Source organism: Staurois parvus, unplaced genomic scaffold (genome assembly GCF_062004578.1).
Source record: "Staurois parvus isolate SC_StPar_1 unplaced genomic scaffold, SC_StPar_1.0 ptg000137l, whole genome shotgun sequence".
Lineage (NCBI taxonomy): Eukaryota > Metazoa > Chordata > Amphibia > Anura > Ranidae > Staurois > Staurois parvus.
The window spans coordinates 13,835,620-13,863,373 of record NW_028317933.1 but is presented as its reverse complement, the minus strand read 5'-3'; the positions used below and the strand labels follow the sequence as shown (position 1 = coordinate 13,863,373).

General features: G+C 41.1%; 1 protein-coding gene across 1 annotated transcript in view; it reads left to right on the top strand.

Moving 5' to 3' along the window:
* BPIFB6 (BPI fold containing family B member 6) overlaps positions 1-18,245 on the top strand; it is a 34,102-nt gene extending 15,857 nt beyond the window's left edge. The window contains exons 6-15 of the mRNA XM_089673445.1: positions 21-81; positions 3,690-3,781; positions 4,581-4,757; positions 9,217-9,270; positions 12,491-12,652; positions 13,206-13,273; positions 14,152-14,194; positions 15,789-15,852; positions 16,229-16,314; positions 18,059-18,245. Of these exons, the coding sequence (XP_089529571.1) occupies positions 21-81; positions 3,690-3,781; positions 4,581-4,757; positions 9,217-9,270; positions 12,491-12,652; positions 13,206-13,273; positions 14,152-14,194; positions 15,789-15,852; positions 16,229-16,314; positions 18,059-18,097 (846 nt within the window). The 3' untranslated portion in view covers positions 18,098-18,245. The remainder of the gene's footprint in view (positions 1-20; positions 82-3,689; positions 3,782-4,580; positions 4,758-9,216; positions 9,271-12,490; positions 12,653-13,205; positions 13,274-14,151; positions 14,195-15,788; positions 15,853-16,228; positions 16,315-18,058) is intronic.
* The last annotated feature ends 9,509 nt before the right edge of the window (positions 18,246-27,754 follow it).

The following is a 27,754-nucleotide window of genomic DNA, read 5'->3' as shown; positions in this document are numbered from 1 at the left end:
AGATTATTCTTATATTCCAGGCTTGTCCGGCAGTGGATTACATACTCACTGAAGTAAATAAAAAGTTATGCATACAAGACGGTAAGTAATGATAGTAAACAGTGAGATGGGAATTGGATTCAGAAGCAAGCCAAATGCAATATGCTATCAGGTTTCAGGTTTCCACAGAAGACCATTCTTCACGTAGAGGCTACAGAAATGACAGCCTCTTAAGCAAAAGGGAGCCCCGACTTCTGGAAGCATAGCTTTTTAAAAAGAGGTGCATGTAGCCAGGGGCTACTGCCCAGGCACCACTGCACTAGCACCATGGCATAGCTCCCAACTGTCCCTGATTTCTAGGGACTGTTCCTGATTTGTAACAAAGTCCCTCCTGTCCCTCTTTACTCCTTATCTGTCCCTCATTTTGGACTGATCTATATAGTTGTATATAAAATGCACTATTTATCTATCAAAAAGTGTTTTACTGTGCTAAACCTTTCATCCAGTTTCTAAATTGTTGCATTTGTACATTTCAAAAGCCAATATAAAGATATAGTAGTGGTTAAAAAAGCACTTGTGGGTTTAACTAATTTTGTTGTATAATTCTTCTTCTTTAAGGGGGTGTGACGGGGGTGTGCCCTATGCCTACATATTTTTGCTAAGTGATCCTAGTTCCCATTTCAAAAAGTTGGGATGTATACCATGGGGAACTATGCTTTACATGTCACCAGGCCCAATAGAGTGAAAATAATGAATGTGTGAGTTGACACCTCATTTGGCCATTTGCCCGGCCACCCCACTAGGCCCCACACCCAAAGGTCTGTGCACTAGACTACAGAGTCATTTGAGGTTAACAGTGCAGAACGCTAAGTATCCTCCACCAGTTCTCCAGCATAATATGCTTGTCTTGTTCCAAACAATAGGCATGGAAAGGGATACCATTTGTTACAAAGTCCAGGCCCTGTCCCTGGAAAAGCTCCATACCGCAATAGCCCTAACTGCTGAGAAGGGCAACTGGGCAAACATCATACTATCAATCCAACTGGAACCTTCTGCCACAAGCCACCAATATCCTCATTCTGAACTGGTTTCTCTTCCTTCTATACATTGATGTTTATCACTTTCCTTCATTTACACTTTCTTTCCTTTTTTGCATACATTGTGAAGGCACTCTTGAGCTCATCCTCATTAAGTGACCACACCAGACTTTACAGAATAAATGAATTTGTTTACTGAGTTGCATTTCATGAGATTAGTACAGGAATGCTAAACAGTCATTCTCAATACAACCGACTTCTCAATATCAATCCTATTAATTATACAAGGGACATTCAACTTCACTGTGATAGCAACAGTCTCCTTGAGGTAGCTTAGACTGTGACATTGAGGCAGACTGTATGATAAGATACTACATTGAATCATTCTGTATAATGATGCAAGCTGTATACTGGTGAGCATACCTTGGGCTCATACCTTTCCCATACATGTGGCTAGTAGCTCTACACTTTCTGGTCCCATCATGGGAGGGCTCCTCCCTCCACTTGCAATCACATTGTCGGTTGTGTGGTCTTCCGTCCTTTCCCATGACCCAAAAAGAGCCCTTTCACCCTGGGGCAAATTCCCCTACTTAACCTCACAATGGGAAGTGAGCTCAGTGTCAGCTGATGCACCACCACACGTAATTAACCTCTCTGATACGAGGCAATAATACACACATAAATACGTTTATTACAGTGGCACATGCTAGCCCATAGGTTTCTGTGCATTTTAATGTTGTTAAATGTTCAAGTAGAACTAAAAGCAAAACTTTCCTTTTGATTTGGCACCCCTCGGTGCTGGAATGAATGAACTCCTGTATGCATGAGTTACATCATTCCAATCCAGCCAATCAAGATAAACCTGGAAAAAGACTGGGACAAGATATTGCCGCAAGCGAGGGAGCAAGGAGAGGTGAGTATAGTTCCGATTTAAAGGAGAAGTACAGCTAAAGCTTGTTTGGCTGTACTTCTCCTGTGGATTACAGAAGTGCAGTTGATTCTGCATTCCTGTTACCAGTTTTCAGCCAACAGCGAGCTAAAGTCACTCAGTCGGTCCAGGCTGGGGAAAGAACTCCACCATATGCTTCGGATCCACCCAGGAACCTGGATCTGCAGCCTCTCAGTGAGCCATTGAGGGCCTAAGCCAGCCACTCCTGCCCCCTCCACAGCCCAGCGCTTTAGTGAGGAGGAGGGGGGGCAGAGCAGAGAGCCAGAGACTGACAGTCCTTGCTCTCTTCTCAGAGTGGCAGGGAGAACTGAGCAATCAACGGTGTCTGTTAGCTCAGTTCTCACCCTTAGAAACGGCGGGGGACAGATGCAGCATTGGATCGATGCTGCATCCAGCTAGGTAAGGATTGCAGCAAACTGATAAGAGTTGTGCCCTCCCCAAAGTCTTAGGTAATCATAACTTAATTGTCAGTCTTTCATAGCCAGCTTCTGGTTGGTTTTTTTCTGGTTTTCTGGTGAGTGCTATCCAGCAAGCATGGCAAGGACAGGCTTTGCCTATAAGTTTATGGTTAAATTGTAGTCACGGTTTAACCTTTGACTGACCCAGGTTTTTGTTTGTAATAACAGTTGATTTATTTTACATGTAGTGCCTCCATAAAACTGTACCCTTGCCTCTTTTCCAATGTTAAACATTTCTTTGTCATTATTGGACAAGACCTCAGTGATTAAAGATTATTTGGTATGCCCCAGCTCCCTTCCAAAGCCCTATACTCACCTGTCACAGTTTCATTCCTATGGAGAGATAATCTGGAGTACAAGTACATATTTGGGAATCAATAGGAATGGACTAGAGTTAAACAATTAAAGAAGATTGAAGAGGTCCCTTTCCAGCCTTCCATACCTTTCCAAACGTTGTCTCCTGGACAGAAAGTGAGGGTGTAGTGGTGTTGTGTTAGTCCCTACTCAGCTTGGATGATCCTTGTGGTACATAGCTTACTTTGTATGGGCACCCCATTGCTTCGATGCCTGGCAGGTACCCTGGCCAACCTGGAATCCAGGAGCTCTATCAAGCCTGCTCTATCTGCTGACTATGGTCCCCACTCACCCACAAGCATAAGCCCATAACCAAGAGTAGTACCACATTGGTGCAGAACACACCAGGCTCTTTTTGAAAGAGTAATAACTTTACTAAAGAATGGTGATAGAACATTCAGTCATACTGGATAATGGTGGCACATTGTTTAAACGGGTCATGTAAGTAAGTGGAGAGAGAACTGTGCCCGTGCAGAAGGTAGAATGGTGTCTTGCCATTCCTCAAGATGAGGGATACTAAAAAATGTGACCTCCACAATTTGAAAATTTGCCTAGTGCCCCCTCTTCCATCCCACAAGGGGAGCTCCTACTGAACTGGCACCAAATTACACCATCCCTGCTGGTGAAATTCTGATAACAAAATAATCAGTCCACTGTTTCCCATGTTTGGAGGGAGCTTCCCCCATTTTATATAGACCATGATGCCAATGGGCAAGTGCCAGGATGCCCAAGTGGGAAAAATAACCTTAAAGGGACTGCACCCCCTAAAAGGGGACTTGGCACACTGCTAATAGGTAAGCCTATGAGTATTTATTCAATAAAAGAGCTTGTTAAATACTGCTGCTTCATGTCAGTGAGGTATTTGTAGTGATGATTAAATGTATAATGAACTAATTCTGTTTTTCTCTCCAGTTTCTTTGCCCATTGGAAACATTGGAAGCCTCCACTATTTATTAGCTCCAGTACCTACAGTGACTGGAGAGCATGTTGAGATGGAATTAAACGTAAGCCTGGCTTACTATTAACTTGCCATTATATAACCTACGGTGTGTGCTGATGTGGACTTTTGATATAGTTACACAAGAATGCTGCAAAAAACAGACGTATATTATAGGTGTATAGTTAGTCAAATTATTTTTGAGATACGTGTATGAAGAGAATCTCTTTTTGCACAGAGCATGTTTACATATTGCAATTCTAAAGCTGTCCACACACAGATTATTTTTTTTGTTCAGCCTGCAAGCTGAACAAAAAAAAAAATACAATAGAATAGATTTTTCTATCCATGCCAAAGACGATGAACGAATCTCCTGCTGCTGCTACTGTATTCTGACAGCTGTGAAAACATTTTGACTGTATCTGAAATGCCTAACAGTGACTAATCAAAGGTTGTCAGGTAGGATTGTGTCAACAGGGCCACCTATGAATCATATTCTATCTGGGTATTCAGGAATCAGCTAAAATTTGTTCCATGAATGGCAACTTAGAGGCCTCAATGGGACTGAAATTTCCTGGAATGCACTTAAAACCATTAAAAGGCTGTGTAGCAAATGGAGCAAGGATGTTTACTCCACTGTCTGATATCAAGATAGCCCATGATAGTTGAATCTACATATCTGTAAATGCAAAATAATCATGAATATATAGAACAGCAAACACTTTAATATATAGACTTCATTGGAAATTTATTAGGGTTTCAGGTAGACAAATACAACTACTTGTGTGTGTTTTGTTTGTGGGAACTAGGTTGTCTTGGGAAGATTTTCCTTTTTTATTAAACTTTAACCTTTTTTTTCTATAAAGGTTACTGTACTTAAAGGAGAGGATGTTGTTGATCCCCCAGAGAGCACCAAAGATCTCTTGGTCCTACCATCCAATCCACAAACCACAACGCTTGTTTTGAAAGCCACCTTTCTTGGATATTTTTTCACTCTTCTTCAGCAAGAAGGAGTATTTAACTTCAATACAACAGAAAATGATGTAAGAAACATTAGAAACTCACAAAGTGGTAATGTACAGTATTACCTAGGTATTTTATTTCACTAAGGATCTGTTACACAGGCAATGCAGATTTTGTTTTTATGAAAACTACACAAGGAAACATGAAAGACTAAAGCCAAATTCTGACCTTACCTTCAGCCTTGCAAAGTTGTACAGACTCCTCTCCTGTATTTAAATTGCTTACTATGATTTCAATGCACACTGTGTGCATTACAAGCTCAAGCAAGTCAGATAGGGCCTAATTGTTCATTGCCCACCTTTTAATGCACTGGATTTAGGTTTTTCAATAATGGAGGTTCAGCATCACATGTGGGCATTACCTAGAGTGTTCTGCATGTACAAAAAGCCTGCCTACGAATGGCCACTTCTCCAGACTGACACCTACCAATCACCTGGGCCATCAGTATTAGGATGGATTCTTGGAAACATGTATACGTCTGAGAGCCAAGAGGGGCAGGCGCTATCATTAGGAGAACTAGGCAGCTGCCTAGGGGGCAGCCACGGCCACTGGTTTCCCTACTCTCTGCTATGGCCAGATCTAGGGGGTGCTACGGTGGGCTACACCCCACCCAGATTTCAGTTGTGCCCCTTCAGGTTGGTCTTTCCATGGATGCTGTGACTGGCCGCTGAGTACCTTCCCCGATCCCTGCACTCATGGCTGGGACAAGGGGAGAGCAGCCTGGAGCAGTGAAGCCTGAAATGGAGAAATGACAGGAAAAAGCCAGGAGGTGCAGGCTGTGCTCTCCATTCCTGTGAGGGGAGCAATTGTTCATAAAGCATATGACACAGGATTGCTCTTACATCAGCATGTTCAGTGTTCATTCCCTGGCTACTGCTGCCAAGAGATGGGTGGTCATTGAAGTAGATAGAGGGTGGGGTAATCTGCTAGAAGAAGGAATGTGGGGATATGTGCAAGGAGGGAGGTTTGGGGGGAAGGGGGGGGGGTTGAGGAGATTTGTGCTAAGGGAGGGGGGATATTGGCAAGGTAGAGGATTTTATGCTGGGAAGGGTAATTTGGAGGGGTTTTAGCTAGTGGAGGAATTTGGGAGAATTTGTCCTAGGTGGAGGATTGAAAGAAGGGGATTGGTGCTGGGAGGGGGGATTGGAGAGATTTGTGTAAGGAGGGAGCAATTGGGGGATTTGTGTTGGAGGGGATATTTGTGTTAGGAGCAGATATTTGTTTTAGGAAGGGGAATTTTGTTGTAGGAATTTGTACTAGGAGGGGGATTACAGGGAAAATGTGTGCTAGGAGAGGAGATTGTTATGAGGGGTGTTGGGCAGGAAAATTGCGCTAGTAGGGGGGATTGGGAGGGGTTGTGCTAGGGGGGATTTGTGCTAGGGGGGGATTTGGATGGGGAAGAATGATTTGTGCTGGGAAGGGTAATTTGGAGGGGGTTGTGCTAGGAGAAATGATTTGTGCTAGGAGGTGGGATTGGGGGGATTTATGCTAGGAGGGGGGATTTGGGGGAGAAGATTTGTTGCTAGGGTGGAACATTTGAGGTGAAAGAGGATGTGTGCTAGGAGGGGTGATTTGTGGGAGAGGATTTGTGCTATGATGGAAAATTGAAGAGGAAAGAGGATGTGTGCTAGGAGGGGTGAAGTAGAACTACAGGTGAAGTGTTATTTATTTATTTATTTTGACAGGGGGTGCAAGTAGCTGGTCTTGCCTAGGGCACAAAATAGTCTAGCACCAGTCCTGACTGCCAAGCACAATCCCTGTTACTTGGAGTGCAGCACATGCTTTTTATGTTTCTGAAAGTCCATGTTCTGGTTTATTACAGAGATAACAAGATTAGAATATCATACACAATTTTTTCTAATTTGGCTGACTGCATTCCTCCAGAAGTCAGTTGAATGAGAATGTTTAATGGATCCCATAAACATGAGATCAACATGAGATCGTCTCCTAATCTAGCCATAACCTCTTCTTCTATCACATCAACTTGTTTTGAGTCTTAGACTGTTTATTAGGTTCACTGAACCATTTCTTATTCAGGCTGCTGGAGAACTTGGGGGTGCTGTCTCGGGTTGTCAAGGGTGCCATGCTGCCTCCAGTATTTTCCATGGTACAGGCAGACTGTTTCCCAACTTTATGGAAATGAATGATGATTATCCACTGAGGGTGGAATTCAGGGCAGCACCAGGATTCCAAAAGGGCTGGAAGCCCACCTCTGCTCTGACTCCCACCCACTGCCATACTGCCATAATGAAAATTAAAAGGTGGGTCTCTCTTGTGAAAAGAGGGGTGGGATAGGAAACTGAGGACTTTGAAATAAAAGGATGGAAAGCTGAGGAACTGATGGAAAAATAAATGGGGGGGGGGGACTGAGTAATCTGTTGTAAACATGGGGGGGATAAGGTATCTGATATGAAGTTGGGGGGAATTGAGCTCTGTGATGTGAAATTGGGGGAAACTAAGTACTCCGTTGTGAAAGTTGGGGGATTGAGGACAATAATGTCAGGTGGGGTAAGTGAGGACTTTGATGTGACATGAGACCCCATCTTAGGCTGAGATGCCTTAAGATTTTTGTATACTTTTAAAGGCTGCTGTGCCTGAAAAAAGATTGATACTGCACTAAACTCTTCATCACCTTACAATGAAATTGATGCTCACTGTCCTTTACTAAGCAGTTACGTTAGGCCCAGACCCAGGTATCACCCAATTTATCTCTGTTTTCCCTTCTAGAAAAATGCAGAAGTTTAAATAAATATGAAATATAGATAAGATATACATTAGTGATGCACTATACTTACAGTGCCTTGACAAGGTATTCATATCCTCTGAAATTTTCCACATTTTGTCATGTTACAACCAAAAATGTAAATGTATTTTATTGGGATTTTATGTGATAGACCAACACAAAGTGGCACATAATTGTGAAGTGGAAGGAAAATGATAAATGGTTTTCAAAATCGTTTACAAATATCTGAAAAGCATGGCATGTATTTGTATTCAACTCCCTTTACTCTGACACCCCTAACTAAAATCTAGTGGAACCAATTGCCTTCAGAAGTCACCCAATTAGTACATGGAGTCCACCTGTATGTAATTTAATGTTCTATGCAGACCTCAGAGGTTTGTTATAGGACATTAGTGAACAAACAGCATTATGAAGGCCAAGGAACACACCTGACAGGTCAGGGAAAAAGTTGTGGATAAGTTTAAAGCAGGGTTAGGATATAAAAAATATCCCAAGCTTTGAGCATCTCATGGAGCACTCTTCAATCCATCATCTGAAAATGGAAAGAGTATGGCACAACTGCAAACCTACCAAGACATGGCCGTCCACCTAAACTGACACGGAGAGCATTAATCAGAGAAACAGCCAAAAGGCCCATGGTAACTCTGGAGGAGCTGAAGAAATCCACAGCTCAGCTGGGAGAATCTGGTCACAGGACAACTATTAGTCGTGCACTCCACAAATCTGGCCTTTATGGAAGAGTGGCAAGAAGAAAGCCATTGTTGAAAGAAAGCCATAAGAAGTCCCGTTTGCAGTTTGTGAGAAGCCATGTGGGGGACACAGCAAACATGTGGAAGAAGGTGCTCTGGTCAGATGAAAAAAAAAATTAAACTTTTTGACCTAAAAGAAAAACGCTATGTGTGGAGAAAAACTAATACTGCGAATCACCCTGAATTCACCATCCCCACCGTGAAACATGGTGGTGGCAGCATCATGTTGAGGGGAGGCTTTCTTCAGCAGGGACAGGGAAACTGGTCAGAGTTGATGGGAAGATGGATGGAGCCAAATACAGGGCAATCGTAGAAGAAAACCTAGTAGAGTCTGCAAAAGACTTGAGACTGGGGCAGAGGTCACCTTCCAGCAGGACAACCACCCTAACATACGGTCAGAGCTACAATGGAATGGTTTAGTTCAAAGCATATTCATGTGTTAGAATGGCCCAGTTAAAATCCAGACCTATCTCTGATTGAGAATTTGTGGCAAGACTTGAAAATTGCTGGTCACAGACACTCCCCATCCAATCTGACAGAGCTTGAGCTATTCTTCAAAGAAGAATGTGTAAAAATGTCACTCTCTAGATGGCAAAGCTGGTAGAGACATCCCCAAAAAAGACTTGCAGCTGTAATTGCAGCGACAGGCGGTTATATAAATTACTTACTCAAGGGGGGGCTGAATACAAATGCACACCACACTCAGATATTTATTTGTAAAAAACTTTGAAAACCATTTATCATTTTCCTTCCACTTCACAATTATGTGCCACTTTGTATTGGTCTATCACCTAAAATCCTAATAAAATACATTTTCGTTTTTGGTTGTAACATGACAAAATTTGGAAAATTTCAAGGAATATGAATACTTTTTCAAGGCACTGCAGCTGTTTTTTCTGCTATTGCTCTTATCATAATTTTGTTTTTTCTACTTAAAAAATACATTTTATGTGACAACAAGGCTAAGATTCCATTCTTGTTTCATAGATTACAAATGCTGGGGCAATTTCCACCTCTGTATTAAGTGACATCATTCCTGAGGTTAGTGCACTTTGAGTATGTGCGTACGTGATTTTTCAAATTCTTTTTTCATATATTCTCCTTCCCCCAACAATATTATTCTTATGATTATTATTGCTGTCACATAGTAACAGAGCCAGATTATCAAATAGGCAGAGTAGGCATCGCTGTTTAGGCCCAATGCTGTTTAACGACCCTGTGACAACAGATCAAAATATCAATCAATATTAATTTGATCTTGAAAGAAAATTACAATGAAGCTTTCTCAAACTGTTTACAAAAGATAGGTTGTAGAAAAACATAAACCACAAATACCAGGTTCACGTTACAGTTTGTCTCTTAAAGGCTCATCTTCTTTCATTTGTCAGTTTGTTAAAAAAAAGTTGGTGCAACCTACATACTGTATGTATGATGTACAGTAGTCATGATCATCTCCATCTATTTGCCAACATGCACACTATTAATTTAATGTTATCCCACTAGAGCACGCTCATGACAAACCTCCAGAAGCCTGCAAGGTTTCGACTGCCTAGGACTCTCCACAGAGTTAACTCTGGCATTGGATAGAGAAGCAAAGAGAGAGTAAATCCATAATTTCTGTATAGAAAATGAAGGGATAAATCCCTATAAGGTTATTTTTAATGTCTCTGTCTCACTGGGGAAATTGCATTTCACTTCCTATTCTGGAGATTCAAAAGGAAAAGAGAAAAAATATCTTCTTAGACAGTTGTCATCATATCAACGTATCAAAATTAGATGTTATTCTTATGGCAACTCCAACATTCTGGATTTCCCACCACTTTCTGCCTCAGTGATAATGTATATGTACAGTATAAGCAAAATAGATAAATTCTTAGTTTAGTTTTAGACAGATTGAGGGAAGGTTGAATCCTTTTTTATATTGATATTTGTGTCTGCATTGGTAAGGAAAGTGAGGCAAAATCCCAAATTGTAGAGTTGTTTCCAGAACAGGAGGTAAGATGAAATCTTTCGATTATCAATTATCCTGCCCCAGGAGTAACTGTCTAAGGGTCACCATTTACATTACAGTCTGATTGTACAAGCTCCATTAAATCTACCAACAAGTTTGTAGTGCCCAGGTCGGCCCTCATATTACAAAATTTTCTTTTCTTTTCTAAAATTGATTAATAAAAAATATGATATAAAATTGTGGCGCTAATCAAAAGCATGTAATCACAAAGTCCAAGTAATCAGAAAAAATTCCAATAAAATGTCCCAAGCGAAGTTAACACAATCCACCATCACCAAAACACACCCGAATGGTTCTGCCCCTTACCAGAAATTCTGACCGAAATACACCGGTCAATATACGCAGCTCAGATGGAAGATGAATATTTGCAGATAATGAAACTGGCAGTCCTCACCAGGATAAATTTCAATCTTCTTCTCAAAAGATCTTTACAGGCCCTAAAATAAGACTCCCATCCAGTATATAGATAAGGAATAGAAGAAGAAGACCACTCATAGTGTAGTAGTTATATAATAAATTCACCCTGTTTACTACAAGTTACTCATACATTGTATTGGATGGTTACCAGTAGAGATGAGCGAATCGAATCAGGCGAAGTGGAATTCGTTTCGAATTTCAGGAAAAATTCGATTCGCAGCGAATCCGAATTTTTGCCAACTTCGGATGGTCGAATCAAATTTTTCCTGATCGGCCGTTTTCATCCCTTCTACAGCCGGCAAAAATGTCCCTGCAGAGAGCTCCGCTATTTCTGACGGCTGTCTGACAGTTCTTTCACATTTCCAGCGGTTGAAACATTGTATGTATTTGTTTCCATTTAGGATACAGATGTTTTTATTAGGAAACAAATAGATACAATGTTTCAATCGCTGTAAATGTGAAAGAACTGTCAGAGAACTGTCAGAAATAGAGGAACTCTGCACATACACTTTTTGCTTTACTGGAATTATTCTTATTTTCATTCTTCTTCTTCTTATTTTCATTCTTCTTTTCATTCTTCTTTTCATTCTTTTCATTCTTCTTTTCATTCTTCTTCTTATTTTCATTCTTCTTTTCATTCTTTTCATTCTTCTTCTTATTTTCATTCTTCTTTTCATTCTTTTCATTCTTCTTATTTTCATTCTTCTTTTCATTCTTTTCATTCTTTTCATTCTTCTTTTCATTCTTCTTATTTTCATTCTTCTTCTTATTTTCATTCTTCTTTTCATTCTTCTTTTTATTCTTCTTATTTTCATTTTTCTTTTCATTCTTCTTATTTTCATTTTTCTTTTCATTCTTCTTTTCATTCTTTTCATTCTTCTTTTCATTCTTCTTCTTATTTTCATTCTTCTTTTCATTCTTTTCATTCTTCTTTTCATTTTCATTCTTCTTTTCATTCTTTTCATTCTTCTTTTCATTCTTCTTCTTCTTCTTTTCATTCTATTCATTCTTCTTCTTCTTCTTCTTCTCATTCTTTTCATTCTTTTCATTCTTCTTATTCTTTTCATTCTTTTCATTCTTCTTCTTCTTCTTTTCATTCTTCTTCTTCTTCTCCTTCTTCTTTGGCCCCGTGACTGCCCAAATGAGTGAAGTGTGCGGTGATTCTAAGATCGACGGCACTCATCTGCATGTCATACTGACTGACAGTATTATTTCTCTTCCCCAGCAGACTCCAAGGACATTTAAATTAAAGGTACAGTGTTCTGCACTAATATAAAGGCTCTCTGAAGCGTAGAAACCCTTTTTATAAGTAAAATTCGCAGCGAATAAATTCGAATCGAATCGAATTTTTTCGGAAAATTCGGCGAATCAGGCGAATCGAATTTTTGAAAAATTCGCTCATCTCTAGTTACCAGCATTTCAACTAAGTTCAACTAAGTTAAAACGTGATGACGACACACGCCGAAGCTCCACCCAATGCGTTTCGTCATCCAATTGACGTCGTTGCACAATCAGATTGTAACAAGTGTGTTGAGTGCATGAAGGGAATTTTCCTCACTTCGGGAGATTTCCTCTAACTTCCTGTTTTGTCTTTGGACAGGAAATAAAAATAAAACTTTCCCCAATGTTTCAATATACAAATATTCCAGTGGGGAGTAGGATAATGCTTCTGGCAGATAATGTGAGCAAGAATTATTAAATATAACCATAAGAACAAATGTGTTTTAAATAACCGTGAAAATCACATTTATTGCTTTAGAAATATACTCTCAGCATCTACGGTGTTAAAATTACACATATAACGCTTATTTATACACTTCTTATCTCTTGCAGCTTCCACCAGGACTTCAAGATTACAAGATAAATATCTATGTGAATAAACCACCTTTAGTTACCATAAATACTTCTAAAGCACTGCTACATCTTTACTCCGCCATGGAAGTAGTGGCATCCAGCCCAGACTCTGAGCCTTCACTCTTGTTTGTGATTGATCTGGTAAGCCATCAGTTCAAATTTAACATTGTAAATTATGGCTCTAAAAAGTGTTTATAGACATAGGAAATCTCAATTTGAATACAGATGGATTGAGGAACATTCATGTTTTTTGTAAGCAGCACCCAACCGTAGTTTAAATGTCTCATCCCAAGGTTTGTTGGAAGTAAGTAAACTGTGGCTGGGGTCGACTTTTTTTTTCTTTCAAACTGAGAGGGTCTTTCATCACATGAGGCTGGCATCCACAGAACCTTACCTCCCAAGAGGAAAATAATGCATGTTCATACAATGCCTGCTTTTACAGCCTTCAGTTGGAAGATCTCACATGATCCTGTAGTTGAAATGTTAATCTTTGTGGACACCTTATATAAAATCAGGGAAATTAGGCCAGTACAGATGGATAGAGCCAGATTTGGACCTTGGGCGGCCTAGGACACTTCAGGTTCGTTCTATATATTATGTGAACTTCATGGCACATAGCAACATCATAACCACAGTCTGCAAATCTGAGTACATTGTCTTATAGTTTATTTTTCTATTCTTTTCTTTTTTTCAGCATATGAATTTTAAAATACAGTCATCCGTCAAGGAAAACAGCTTACTTTCGATGTTCTCTCTTGACAAGTAAGATCTACTCTAATTCTTGATTTAAAGGACTAGGCGGGACCTTCAAAATCTTTTGGTTTAATAATTTACTTGTAAATAGATTGTAATACACTTCTGATGCAAACAATTTGACCATCACATTTGGTAACTGAATAGTTTTCATTTTAGTTTGCCACTGGGTGATATTTGTTTGGTTATTTACTATTATTAGTAGTATTATTATTATTTTTCACTATTTACTGGAATATATGTTTGGCTTATGTGTTATTGATTTAATAATGGGAAACCCCCTATCCCCCTGCTGCTGTTGCTGGTGTACCCTGGCTTGGCTATCAGTTCACACTTTGTAAATCAAAACTTCTGAACTGTGCTTGGAATACTGTTTAGTAACTTCATTGATAAATACTTTGAAACAACTGTTTCATTCATCTGCAGATCAATGGGGTTGAACGTTGATCTGCATACAATGCCAATTATAGAAACCCTACTAGCTGTTAGTTACTTTTAATTTACTAGTTTCCCCTCTTACTGTTTTTTTTTTAATTTTAATTATTATATATATATTATTATAATTTTCATTATTTTAGTTTGTTTTTTTAGGTGCATTTAAAAAATGTGCATAATTGAAAAAAAATTGTATTTCATTTATCAGCATTGTAATAAAAAAAAAACAGGAAAAAAAAAAATATAAGTATTACTTACTTTTGATAGCTTAAGTAATGTCAAGGTTATTGTGGAATCATTGGGCCAATAGCAAAAATGTCAACATTGCTCTAGTACATTAGAATTATACAGATGTCAGAGCTGGACTGATTCATATACAGTACGTTTATTTCTTATGCTCAATTTTAACTGTATGTGTTTTTAAAGTAAAACTGCTATTTTGATATTTTAAGGACGTTTCTGTCTGTGAGTACCTCATCTGTTGGAGAGTTTGAGGTAAATAGCTTTAAAAGAGCAATAACAGCCATAATGTTTAAGGGTTCGTCCCAAAATGTTAAATGGAAGCTTGACATACATTGTAGATTGTTAATTATTTTATGTTGATAAGGGCTTTATTTTAGTTTATGGATTTTTTACATCAAGGAATGCTCTATAAAGTGGGTTTTTGTCTCAGGGGTAGCAACACTAGATCCCTCACCAAAAACAATAGACCTTCACAGCAACAATAGAACACCATACAAAAACAGATCCCCTCCAGCAACAATAGACCACACAGCAGCCAGCATTAACTGACCATCCAGCACACCATAGCACCCCTTGCTTTTACATATATTCAGTGCTGGAGGTGCCAAAACTGTATTCCCTCACATTCCAGCTGAAAAAAAGTCCTGGTTTTAAGGGGGTCATATTTCTCGAGTTCTCATTTCATTTATTTATGTTGATAGTTTGGTTTGCTCAAAGTGCAGAATTCACTTGTTACTGGCCATCTGTGCTTTTTGTTCCTAGCATGCCACTGCATCAATTGAATGGAAAAACAAAAAACCCACTAAGTGTAAAAGAGTATGCACATAATCCACCTCACATTATATCACTTAGATTCACCACATCCTCATATCACCATAGACAGTATGCAAGTTAGGCATACACTGGTTAGGCCTATTATCCCTGAATAAAACTCTGTGATTGGTACATAAATTGGGTGCAAGCACTGACACGTTCGGTGATTAAATTAAAAAGGCTGTCTACCACGTCCATTATGATTCCCAAGTGTATGTCTTCAACTTGCCTTAAAGTGTATCTAAATCAAACTGCTTTATAAGTTTTGGTGGTATTGTGGGGTCCCATTATCAGGTCTTCATTGCTGTCTGTGTGCCAGCTGGGGAGATTTACCCTCATTACCAACTTTATCAACAGGACTTAAAGGTAGGGAAAAATCCCACATTTTAAGCTGTCACCAAAACCAGAATAAAGAATAAATCTTGCAGGAGGGAAACTTGTTCAGGTGACAACTTTCTCAAAGAGAATTTATTTAATCTTATAGGGATTTCATCTCACTTCCTGTATTATCTACCTCCCCAGTGGGCCAAATATGGCAAAGATCTTTAGCCATTTCCTACTCTTACCAAAGTTTTGGCTTTAGATTCTTTAAATGGTGAACTTGAATAAGCGCACTACAAATCTCTATATTCTCTGAAGCCACAAGAGGTTTTAAAAAGATGTCCCTTTACTTCTTATCCTGGTGACAACGGTTTTAGCAAATAGGAAGTGAGGGGAACTCTTCAACAGCAACACAGACAGAAATATTTTTCTTTAGCACGGCAGGGGAAGGCAAGAATCCCTGCCAACTGTCAACATTTGATTTTTATTTTTGTCCCCATTGTCACTGATAAACAAAATGACTTTAACAGGGCCCCAGATAGCAGTAGAAATTCTTTATAGTACGTCTGCTTTAATTTCTATAGAATGAATTTATTATATTTCAATGTGTATAGATGTTTTTCCCAACTGAAATATCTTCTCATTGTATATGAGTATAATGAATAAAAAAAAGCATTACATTGATATAAAAAAAATCTTATATTTAACTTAGGCTCAAGACCTGAATGACTTTATCAGCTCTCTCATAAAAGAAGTCTACAGTCCCGTAATAAATGGTATGACATCTTTTCAATATCAGGTTTGGATACCGTAGGAAAATATTTGAGCTCCTGTCAAACTTTTACTGCTGTCTGTGTTCTCACTGAGGAGATTCATCCCTCTTTTTGTCCGGATGTCACTGTGCTAGGCATGGGCAACCCAAAAAATTGTTTAAGAATAGTCAACAGAACAAGATGTAAAGGGAAGTCTTCTGATGGAAATCTCTCCAATGGACACAGGCAACAAAAGTGATAGGAATATTAACCTTTCTCTACTCTATCCAAAACTAAATATAAAAAATCTTTTGGCTATACAAAAAACTTCATTTTTTTACTCCAATTAACAGCAGAAAAAAATGTTTTTTGTTAAAAATTATTTGGTATTTTCTTTTAGGTTTGACACAAACAGCAATCCCTCTCCCTGATATAAAAAACATGTTGGATATGGATTTTTCTAATGCAGAAATTGAAATAGATAAGGTAAACTACATTTTATACTGATTGGGGCTATAGTGAATGGAACTCTTGCCTGTGGGAAGCATGGTTATAAAGTGCAAAGTTGGTGACTTAACCATTGCCATCTGAATGTATAAGGAAGTGAATATCATTGACTATTTGCAATAAAAGGTGTGGGAAATGCAGGGGGTTCAAGAAATGCCCACACTGACCTGAAGTTTCTTCCAGCCTCTAACAAATTCTCACCCTTCCATATTTATTTCCTAGCTATAGTCACAGCTTTATTGGAGGGCTCTACCTGGTGTTTTGTTTAAATGGGATCATTAGTGACATCTGTCCCGAAACTATGATTAGGACTGTCCTTTGACATATCAGTGAAACCCAGCATACACAGAACATTATTTCTGTATATCTGTTTCCACATAGCAGTGCTGTAGTATCCTGATGCGAACTGACAGAAAGTTGAACTGTCGACAGTCATTGGGGGAAAATTACTAAAACTGGAGAGTGCAAAATCTGATGCAGCTGTACATGGTAGCCATTCAGCTTCTAACTTCAGCTTGTTCAATTAATATTTGACAAAAAAAAAACAAACGGAAGCTGATTATTTTCTATGCAGAGCTGCACCAGATTTTGCACTCTGCAGTTTTAGCCAATCAGCCCCATTGTGTGATAATCAACATATAACAAGAAAAAAAAAACTCCACGCAATTTCTAAATGATAGAACACTAAAAATGACAACAAGAAGGAAAAAAACAAATAAAAAACTAAACTTATAGTAACCATAGAATGACACAAGCTAGGAATGAAAAAGAACATGCAGGACATTCTTGGCTGGTGGTATGTCTACAGCATTTATTAAATACACATTTAATTGGTTAATATATTTTAAATAAATATATTTGAATCATTTGGAGTAGCACATGTAGATAGATTAGGGTTGATATATTAGTGGAGCAGAGAAGGTTCACTTAGCATAGTAGCTGTGCCAACTTCTTCCACGACATCCATTCAATGTATTCATCATATTAATAGGCAGGAGATGTATATTTATGATTTGTATTTTTTTTTTGTTCTTTTGCATAACACCAGAAATATATAACTAGACCTTTGATTTGTGGTTACATTTTCTTAGTACAATACTCTATAGCAGGATTGGAATCCCAGGAGATAATGTATTCAGCTCATGGGCTAGACACTATGGGGTTTATTTACTAAAGCTGGAGAGTCCAAAATCAGACTCCCTTCTGCATAGAAACCAATCAGCTTCTAACCTCAGCTTGTTCAATGAAGCTTTGGCAATGAAACCTGGAAGCTGATTGGTTTCTATGCAGAAGTGAGTCTGATTTTGGACTCTCCAGCTTTAGTAAATAAACCCCTAGCTGCCACTGACAGTTGAAAGTTTCCAGCACACAAACCTTTCTAGTTCTTGTCTCAGCCAAATATTAGGTGCTGGTATCACAAAGCTCTGCATTATGTTTTAAAATCCAATGCGGACAAACCGTAAGGATCCTTTTACAAAGGATGCCGCACTTCATTCAGCAGGGGATCCTCAAACAGGTGATCTGCTTTGAGCTGAACAGGATAGATTTCAATTTTGTGACAGCTAACTCTAATGGACCTTTGATAGCCCTACGGGCATCAGGATGTAAATGTCACCTGACACTATAGTTCTGCTCTCTTGTAGATTATCCACAGGTCCATATTATTTACAGGTAAGCCATGCTTCATGTTTAGACTTTTAAATTATTTTCTTTTGATTTTCAGGACTTACTTCTTCTATCAATCAATACCTGCAATGCATGAATTACTACCTATGATCAGCAAACATTTGAAGAATGGAAATCATGAAATGCAGAACAGTTTTATAATCCCAATCCTATATTAGCCTATAAAATCCTAAGTGACATCATTATTCTAAATTGCCGATAAAAAGTAACCTTGTAAATTACCAAATGCAATAAAAAATTATCAATGTTTTCTTTTTGTTGTGTGTGTGTGTGTGTGTGTGTGTGTGTGTGTCATCAGCTTTAGGGCCATTTTACATTTTTGGGTGTGTTTGCATATACATTCCATTCTATATACATTGCTGTATTCTATCACATTTATCCTCATTTTTTATGTAAGTGCTCAGTAGCGGTTGCAGGTCATAAATATATAGAGTAAACCAGGGGCGGACTGACAACTCATGGGGCCCCCGGGCAATAGGGGATCATGGGGCCCCTGTGTCCTTGCCCAAATTCAAAAAAGCCTATGAAAAAGGTACCGGGGCATCTCATAGGGCCCCCTACTGACCCCGGGCCCTCGGGTAGTGCCCGAGTTTCCAAATGGTCAGTCCGCCCCTGGTAACCACATATCTCCTGGAATCACCTCCATGCTCTTTAGACTGTGCTGGGAGACACAGCAAACCTTCTGGCAATGGCACATATTGATGTGCCATCCTGGAGGAGTTTGACTGCCTGTGCAACCTCTGTAGGGTCCAGATATTGCCTCATGCTACCAGTAGTGACACTGACTCCAGCCAAATGCAAAGCTAGTGAAAAACAGTCAGAAAAGATGAGTAGGAGAAAAAAGGTCAGTGGCCTCCACCTGTAAAACCATTCCTGTTTTGGGGGTTGTCTCATTGTTGTCCATCTAGTGTACATGTTGTTAATTTAATTAACACCAAAGCAGTTGAAACTGATTAACAACCCCCTCTGCTACTTAACTGACCAGATCAATCAATCAATCAGGAGTTCAATTGACTTGATGCTATACTTTGATTAAAAAGTGTTCCTTTAATTTTTTTTAACAGTGTATGTATGTATATATGTAGCATATAAAAAAGCAGTTATAAAAAAAAAGATCAGATATGCTTTTTTCTTAATTTACTAGGGACTGGACTTCCAGTCAACCAGCTGCAAAAAAAAAAAAAATCTCAATCTAGTGAGTATGTAACACAATTTAGTTGATAAATGGACTTAAAGGATAACTATATTACAGAAAAACTTGGTTAAATGGATTGTAGTAGTACATATGAGAAGACAGGAGAGAAACTTGTATTTATTGCAATGTATATAAAACCTTAAAATCAGAGTATTTTGGCATGGTTCAACATAATTCTCTTAATCCATATCACAATACAGCATTTTCAGTATATGATTTATAGTCCATGCGAGATCAACGCGTTATTCATGTATAGCTTCTTCAGGACCTCATCTTAGGATCCAGAGAGTTTCACCTGACTAATCAGAAACACAGATCATTGTCTAATATGTAAAACATGTGAAATAATGTTAACATGCTTGCAACAATGCAACACAATGGGAGAGGATAGTGTGAAGGGGAGCAAAAAGCTTTTGCTGGTAGTTGGGTTAAAATATCACTATTTTAAAGTGTATTTATTGTAAACTATGGTTTTTAGTTTGGGATAGAATGGAGAAGGAATAGAACTCATGTCACAACAGTAAAATCCATCTGTATATGCAGTAAAGAATGCTGGTTATACTCACTGTATAACCTAAGGGGTTAATCCTTTGCATTCTGTAAAAAGGCTGTTTGATCCTGTCTTCTCTGATCATCCCCTTTTCTGCTGTCCTCAATCCATCTGTCTTAGTACAAAGCAACACTGGCACATGCTTTGTTTGGAGTGCATTGCTAGAGTTTTTTTTTTTTTGGGGTGGGGTGTGTGTGTGCATGTGATCAGCACAGGGCCAATCAGCGCTGTCCAGACAGAGGGTCAGGGGCTGTGCAGCCACATAGGACACTCAGAGGAGAATGAAAACTCTTCTTACAAGATTACCAGTGCTCTGCTGGACACAGATCAAAGTCACAAGACAGCTATATACTGCTGATAAGAAAAGGTATTTTGCAGTTTATATTTACTAAAATAATTGTATTTCCATGTTCTGTGTACTGTGGGAGACCAAATATAGTGAATGCAGGGTCCTGGGTTTAGTAACACTTTAAACCGGAGTTTCAGTTGAATAAAAAAAAAAAAAAAGCAGCTACAGAAACTGTAGCTGCTGACTTTTAAAATGCAGCCACTTACCTGTCCCTCGGTCCAGCGGTGTCCTCACCACAGCTGGTTTCACCGGCCATCTTCTTTCCCTAGCGCTGGCATCTTCAGTGTGGGCACCCGGCTGTGACAGCTTGTGGCTTCACAGCCGGGTGCCCACTGCTCATGTGCAAGTAATGCTGCACTTTGTGAATGGTCTCGTTATCTTCTGGGACCTGTCACATGACTACAGGGAGAGAGGGGGGAGGACAGCCTTAGGCGATCGCAGCGGAAGTGGGAGCGGGTATTTGTCAAATTCGGGTATCTGCTCTCCAAAGGTGCCAATCCTCAATGGGGAGCTGTCCAGGTCCTACCTTTTCCCTGAGGTTATGTTACTCCATGTGCTGGCGTCCATCTTGGATTCTGCTGTGCATGGTGGGAATCCTTTTATGCCTTCAGGTCTCTGAGGTCCACAACCCAGAGGGGCGTGGCTGATGACATATAAGCCAGTGGCCCGCACATGCTCTTTGCACTTGTGTCTTGTGTCTTTGTGTTGCTATTACTCTGTTCTGACTCTCGTGACTCTCCTGGTATCTGATTCGGCTTGTGACTTGACTATTCTTTGTATTCTCCTTTGATCTGACCCTCTGTTGCTGAACCCGGCTCGTGACCTGTGATTCTCGTCTGCTGTCCTGTACTGTTTTGTCCTGTTGTTGTTGACCCCGGCCTGTCTGACTACTCTTTTGTCTCTTCCACCAGCTACACGCCATTGGCGGCGGCCATTACCGCAGCTGAGGTGTCTCGGGGGCCGCGACCTGGTTCCTGGCTGCGTCAAGTCCATCCCCACCATCAGGGGCCCTGGTGAAGGGCAGCCTGGGACTTAGACTCCGCGCCCTGAGGGACTTCGGTCTGTGGGTGGTGGTTGTCGTCAGCCAGTGCGTTACATTGTTAGGCCTGCCTGTCCGTTCCTCGGCTCCTGCCCTGACAGGAGCAGAGGGCAAAGGCTTAAAGCAGAACTTCCCCTTTTGGGTGGAGCTTTGCTTTAAGTGTTAACTGTGGATTCTTTGTTAAAAAGAACTGTCGCTTTTGTGACAAGTATCATTAGAAGGTTGAAAATCTCAGAAATCAACTTTAGTGTTAACAAACACTTCTGATACGTAAAAGGGGAAGATCATGTTATAATTCACATCTTAAATGGGCTTAAGAATTTCCAGGGATTAATGCTGGGGTACTTAATGTGAATTGCTGATATTTACACAAGCTTGCCAGACCTTCCATTAAGGAACTTTCTTAGCAGTTTGGCTACAGTAACCTTATGTATATAACATCATCACACGTTGCCTAGCTGTGAATCAGGTTACTGTATGTAGTGAATGTTGACATGTGAACTGAGGCTGAGGTTTGCTTTAGGATCATCTTGTTTGGAAGGAAAATAACAGAGCTGTCTACAAATTCTGTACTTTAAGCTCAGCCTGTAGATTAAAAAAAAACATGGAAAAAAATGTTCTGAAGTGGTTATCTAACCCTTCGGGAAAAAAAATGCTTAACGCATATTTAAACCCAATCACTAAAACCTCACATAAGTTTTAATATCTTAATTTGAAACCATAGAAACATAGAAGAGTGATGGCAGAAAAAGACAAAATGTTCCACCGAGTCACTGAATCCGAGTTTATTTTAATTTTTATTAAGTTTTTTAATATTTTTTTTCAACCTTTTTGTTTGTACACAGATCTAGCTTTGTCCAAAGGATGCTTAACTCACTAATTCACTTACTGCTGACCAGCTCACTAGTACTACTGGAAGTCTGTTCAAAATATCACATTTTCAGTAAAATAATGCTTTCTAAGGTTAGTTTTGAAATTTCTCCCCGATAGTTTGTGGCCATGTCCCCATGCTTTTCATTTTAGTTCATATTGAAAATACTTCCCTCTTAAAACTTATTTGCACCCTTAATGTATTTAAATGTTTCATTATTGTTTTCTCTTTTTCCATTCTTTCCTCCAGACTGTACTTTTCAGGTTCCTGCAGCCTCTTTTGATATGCGTTATCCCTCAGATTTCTCATTGTGTTTGTGTCTCTGGACCAGGGGTGGACTGACAACTCATGGGGCTCCCGGCCAATAGGGGATCATGGGGCCCCCGTGTCTTTGCCCACACTCAAAGCACACCCAAAAAAGCCTATAAATAGGTAACAGGGGCACTTCATAGGGCCCCCTACTGACCCCGGGCCCTCGGGCAGTGCCCTAGTGCTCGAATGGTCAGTCCGCCCCTGCTCTGGACTCATTCTATTTTATTAGTGTCTTTAATGCAATGTAAGCAAGGTCTCCAGAACTGGACATGGCATTCTAATTAAAGGATAGGTTCACCTTTGGGAACATGTTACATGTTCCACCCGTTTTTAGGGTGCAACATGAAACATGTTCCCAGGGCTGCTGTTAGAAACCACGGAGTCCCATACAGCCAATCTGACAGGGCCTCTCCCCCCCAAAAAAGATACAGCATACTATGCTTCAGTTTTGAATGAATACAGTAAGTGATCAGTACTGATTGTTTTCATTCAGGAAAGGAAGAGGCTGGAAATTTGTGACCCTTCCCCCGCTCTCCATCCTGAAGGATCCTATTGTGTGCTTGCAGCTGCTAATGGAAAGGAGAGAAGGGAAGCCGGCAGCACTGCGGGCATGGAGGCACACAGGGGGGCCTGGGCAGCAGGGGGACACATATAGGGCACAGGGAGGGTTTTGGGAGTGTGTGGGGGGGGTGGCTATTACTGGAACTAGTGCCCCTGCAGCAGCTAAAAACCAGCAGGAGGGAAAGAAGGAGAAGCTAATATCCAGCTGCTGCAGAGAGAGCCATACAGGGGATCGGTTCCAGCAATAGCCCCACTGCCGCACTCATCACTGCTCCTGCTTACATCTAATTCATCCAGCTGCTTGGGCCCCCCTGCTGGCCTGGGCTCCATACAGGACTGGTGGTACCCCCTTATCCATGGTCCTGCATGTTTCCAATGCTGCAGCCGTCACACGCTGCCCCCCTTGACAGAAGTACAGTGAGACGTTCCCCCATACTATTTGAAAACAGCGCAACCATGTGGGGCTTCGTCATTCATTCACAGACTTACCTGAATGAACAAACTGCAAGTCCCAACAGCCTTAGCGGGTAGTTTTCAATGAACTACACCAAGTACTCTGGCTTGCAGGGTGGGCTTGATGGTGGCATGGTTGGACGTGATGGAGAAGTCAGTGGGGGGGGGGGGGTGCGCAGGCTGGGGGGAAGACTAGGAGCTCGGTTTTGGAGAGGTTCAGTTTAAGGAAGTGGAGCGACATCCAATCTGATATGTCTGATATGTCTTTCAGTAGGCTGGTGATTCGGGCGGAGACTGAAGGGGTGAGGCGAGGGGTCGAGAGATAGATTTGCGTGTCGTCGGCATAGAGGTGGTAGTTGAAGCCGTGAGAGTGTATTAGTTGGCCAAGGGAGGAGGTGTAGATGGAGAAGAGAAGGGGCCCGAGGACAGAGCCTTGAGAGACCCCAACAGAGAGAAGGAGTGGGGGGGAGGTGGTAGTGTTATAGGTAACGCTGAAGGAGCGTTGTGATAGGTAGGATGAGAGCCAGGAGAGAGCAGAGTCTCTGAGGCCAAGGGTGTGTAGTTTCTTGAGGAGGAAGGGGTGGTGAACTGTGCCGAACGCCGCGGAGAGGTTGAGGAGTAGGAGCACTGAGTAGTGGCTGTTAGCTTTTGCGGTTAGCAGGTCATTTGTGAGTTTGAGTAAGGCGGTTTTGGTGGAGTGTAGGGGACGGAAGCCGGACTGTAGAGGGTCGAGGAGGTTGTTGTCATTGAGGTGGGAGCTTAGGGGAGTATAGACTAAGCGCTCAAGGAGTTTGGATGTAAATGGCAGCAGTGAGATGGGTCTAAGGTTGTTCGGGTCGGTGGGGTCCAGGGAGGGCTTTTTACGTATGGGAGTGATGTGTGCGTGCTTCAGAGGGGAGGGGAGAGAGAGAGAGAATAAAGATGTGGGTGAGGGAGCATAGGATGGAGAAGGACGGAGATTGTAGGAGGGAAATATGGTGTTGTGCGAGGGGGGGCATTGCTCCCTGGAGGGCCATTGAGAGTTTGTCTAAGGCTGCGTTTTAAGTAATTATTAAAATCTCCCAATGCAAGAAGAGGAACCTCTTCTTGAGGTTCCTCAAGACGAGCCGTAAATTGAGCTAGGTGTTTTAGGTTCTCATTGGAGAAGGGTGCAGGGATATATACTGCAGCCATAATACAGAGGAAACCATCCATTGCACACAACAAAAATACATAGTGGCCATTTTCGTCCACCTGTGCCTGCAGACATACAAAGGACACACTGGTAGAAAATCAGAGACTCCCCCCCCTCCTGAGAATGAGGAGTAAGTGGAGTGAAATTGAACATTGTATTTACGGGAGAGGAGCAGATGGACGGAGTCGGGCCTCAGGTGTATTTCCTGCAAGCATATAAAAGATGGCTTCAGCCTATTTTTAGTAAGCTCTAATGAGCATGTTACAAGGAAAATGCACACAAAGCATCAATCAGGTAATGGACATAGCCTAAAACAAAATACAGAAAGAAACAAGGTAGAGTGCAGCACTGTGGATAACATAAACACGTCAGGTCACGACAAAGATAGGCCTGTAATACTCAAGTATCATTATAATGCGATATAGAGGGTAATAGCAGCATACCTCCATCAACTACATACTGGCGTGTTAATCTGTGCAGGGAGGAAGTTAACACTCGGAACCTACACCAAAGTCAGTACGCTTTCGTAAAACAAAGGGAAAATCGTAGTGTAAGTGTGGATGTCGTGAGTACCGCTAACGAACCTAGACGAGATAAACTGAACACATACCAAGTATTCCTGAAAGCAACAATGACTAAACCTGATTGATGACTAGAAGCCTGTCAAGGAGAGAAGAAAAGAGAATAGAAGAAAGAGAAAGGAAAAGAAAAGGATGGGAGTCAGAATAGAGAAAAAAAAAAGGGGGAGGGGGGGAAGGGAGGAGAGGGGGGAGCAAGAGGAAAAGGGGAAACAGTGAGAGGGTTTGAGGAATAGGAGGCGGGAGCTGCGAAGTTTGTGTCAACGTTCATATTGTAAGTCATAAATGGATGTGTCTAAAAACTAGACTATCACCAATGTTAAGCAGTCAGGTATAAATTACTGAAAAAGGGGTCATTACCATCCAGACCATGAGAGGAAGAGGGGTATAACCAGAAGTAGGGCTGAGTTCAGTCAGGTGTCCTGACCCATGAGGGATCTGTATGTAGGGGTGGTTATAAAGTGGGTCCAGCAGGCCCAAACATGTGAGTATTTGGTTGGCATATCAAGTGCAGTCGCAATCAGTTCCTCCATTTCCGCCATTTTGCCCACACGAGCAAGCCATTCGCGTATAGATGGGGGGTGGGTGGAGCCCCATAGAAGGGCTCCTGTAATGATTTTACCTCGCCTTTGTGAAGAAAATGTTTTACTAGGATCTGATCATACGGCCAGTAGTTAGATAAGAAATCCTTGTGCAACCCCGGCGGCAAATCTGGATTAAGGCGAATTGACGTCAAAGGATTAGGTGAGTCCGAGATGGATGCTGATTTACATGCCGAGCGGAAAACTCCTAACGTGGGCCCTACCAAAGGATGGGAAAGGAGAACTTGAGGTGTGTGCTTCAGCAATAGCCAAGGGATCAATGGTAGGGGTATGGGCGAGAAGGCCTTCTCTAAATGGACCCAGTCTTTGGAAGCAGAATGAATGTGCCAATCGACTATGTGGGAAAGATGACATGCCCAGTAATAGCAGTGTAGGTCAGGGAGCCCAATTCCCCCGCTGAGTTTAGGATGCGTTAGCTGAGAAAACGAGACCCGCAGATGCTTGTGGTTCAATAGAAATAGTGAACATAGTTTCTTACAAGAGGCAAAGAATGTCAGCGGCAGTTGAATTGGCAGAGTTTGGAAGAGATATAGAAGATGCGGAAGTATATTCATTTTAATAATCGCAGCCCTACCAAACCAAGAGAAGCAGGGGCGGTGCCACTTGTTTAGATCTTCTTGTATGACCTTAAGTTTTAAATTTTTGGCATAAAGGTTGTCCAAATTACGGGTCAGCTGTATACCAAGACAGGGAAGGGCATCCCTCTCCCACTGAAATGGGAAATGGGACTCACAGAAAGAAACGAGATCAGTGGGAAGGGCTATGTTAAGGGCGAATGATTCAGAAAATATAATTTTGAGATTTGACAAGAAGCGGAAAAAAGCAAAGTCTTTCAGCAAACTCGGCAGGGTGGTGCGAGGGTCAGCCAAAAATAGGAGAATATCGTCAACATAAGCAGCGAGTTTGTATTCTTTATCTGCCACCTTGATCCCCTTAATGTCTGGGTTAGCGCAAATTTGTCTCAGAAGAGGCTCAAGGGAAATGACAAGCAGGAGCGGGGAAAGGGGGAATCCCTGACGAGTGCCATTTCCAAGGTGGAAAGAGTTTGACAAATGTCCATTAACCCAGACTCGAGCTGTAGGGCCCGAGTATAGGCTCATGATAAAATTCAGCATCTTCTCACCCACGCCCAATGCCATCAGTGATCCCTGCAAGTAATCCCATGCAATCCTGTCGAAGGCCTTTTCTGCGTCCAACGAAAGGAAGAAGCCTGGAGAGTTAGATTTGCAAAGCCAGTGGTGGAGATTAAGGGCCTTAATAGTATTGTCCCTAGCTTCTCTGCCAGGGATAAATCCCACCTGATCCAAATTAATTAGGGAGGGGAGCAAAGGGAGAAGTCGGTTAGCAAGCATCTTTGCAAACAACTTAATATCCACATTCAGCAAGCAAATTGGTCTGTAATTAGATACCTGGGTATTGTCTTTATCGCTTTTGGGGATAACAGAAATGTATGCTTCTAACATCCTATGATGAGGCCTAGAGGACTGAGAAAGAGTATTAAAAGCAGAAAGAAATGGAGTACCCATGATGTCTAAAAAGGATTTATAATAAGCTGCCGAAAAGCCGTCAGGGTCCGGACTTTTGCCCGCTTTCAACTGCCGTACTGCACACTGCAGCTCGCTCAGGGTCAAATCCTGTTCCAGCAAGAGAACCGTCTCCTTGGGGAGAGCATTCGGATCATGAAGACGGAGGAATTCAGAGATCAGAGATGCTCTAGACCTGTCATTATGCACCGGGGGACGTTCCGGCGGAAGATTATAAAGGGATTTATAGAAACGTTCAAAATGAGAGGTAATATCGGGGTTGGACATGGCCACCGTACCGTCAGGACCTCTTATTTTATGTATAGTCATATTTGATTGTTTTTTCGCTAAGGGCTCTAGCAAGAAACTTCCCGCTTTTATTGGCAAACTCATAGTATAGCTTTTGGGAGAGAATTAATCTTTTCTTGACCACCTTGCCCAGCTCAGTAAGAAATTGCAAATGGGTATTCGTGAGTTTCAAAAGAGTCGACGCAGCCAGAGTCTGCTTATGTGCTCACTCCAGAGA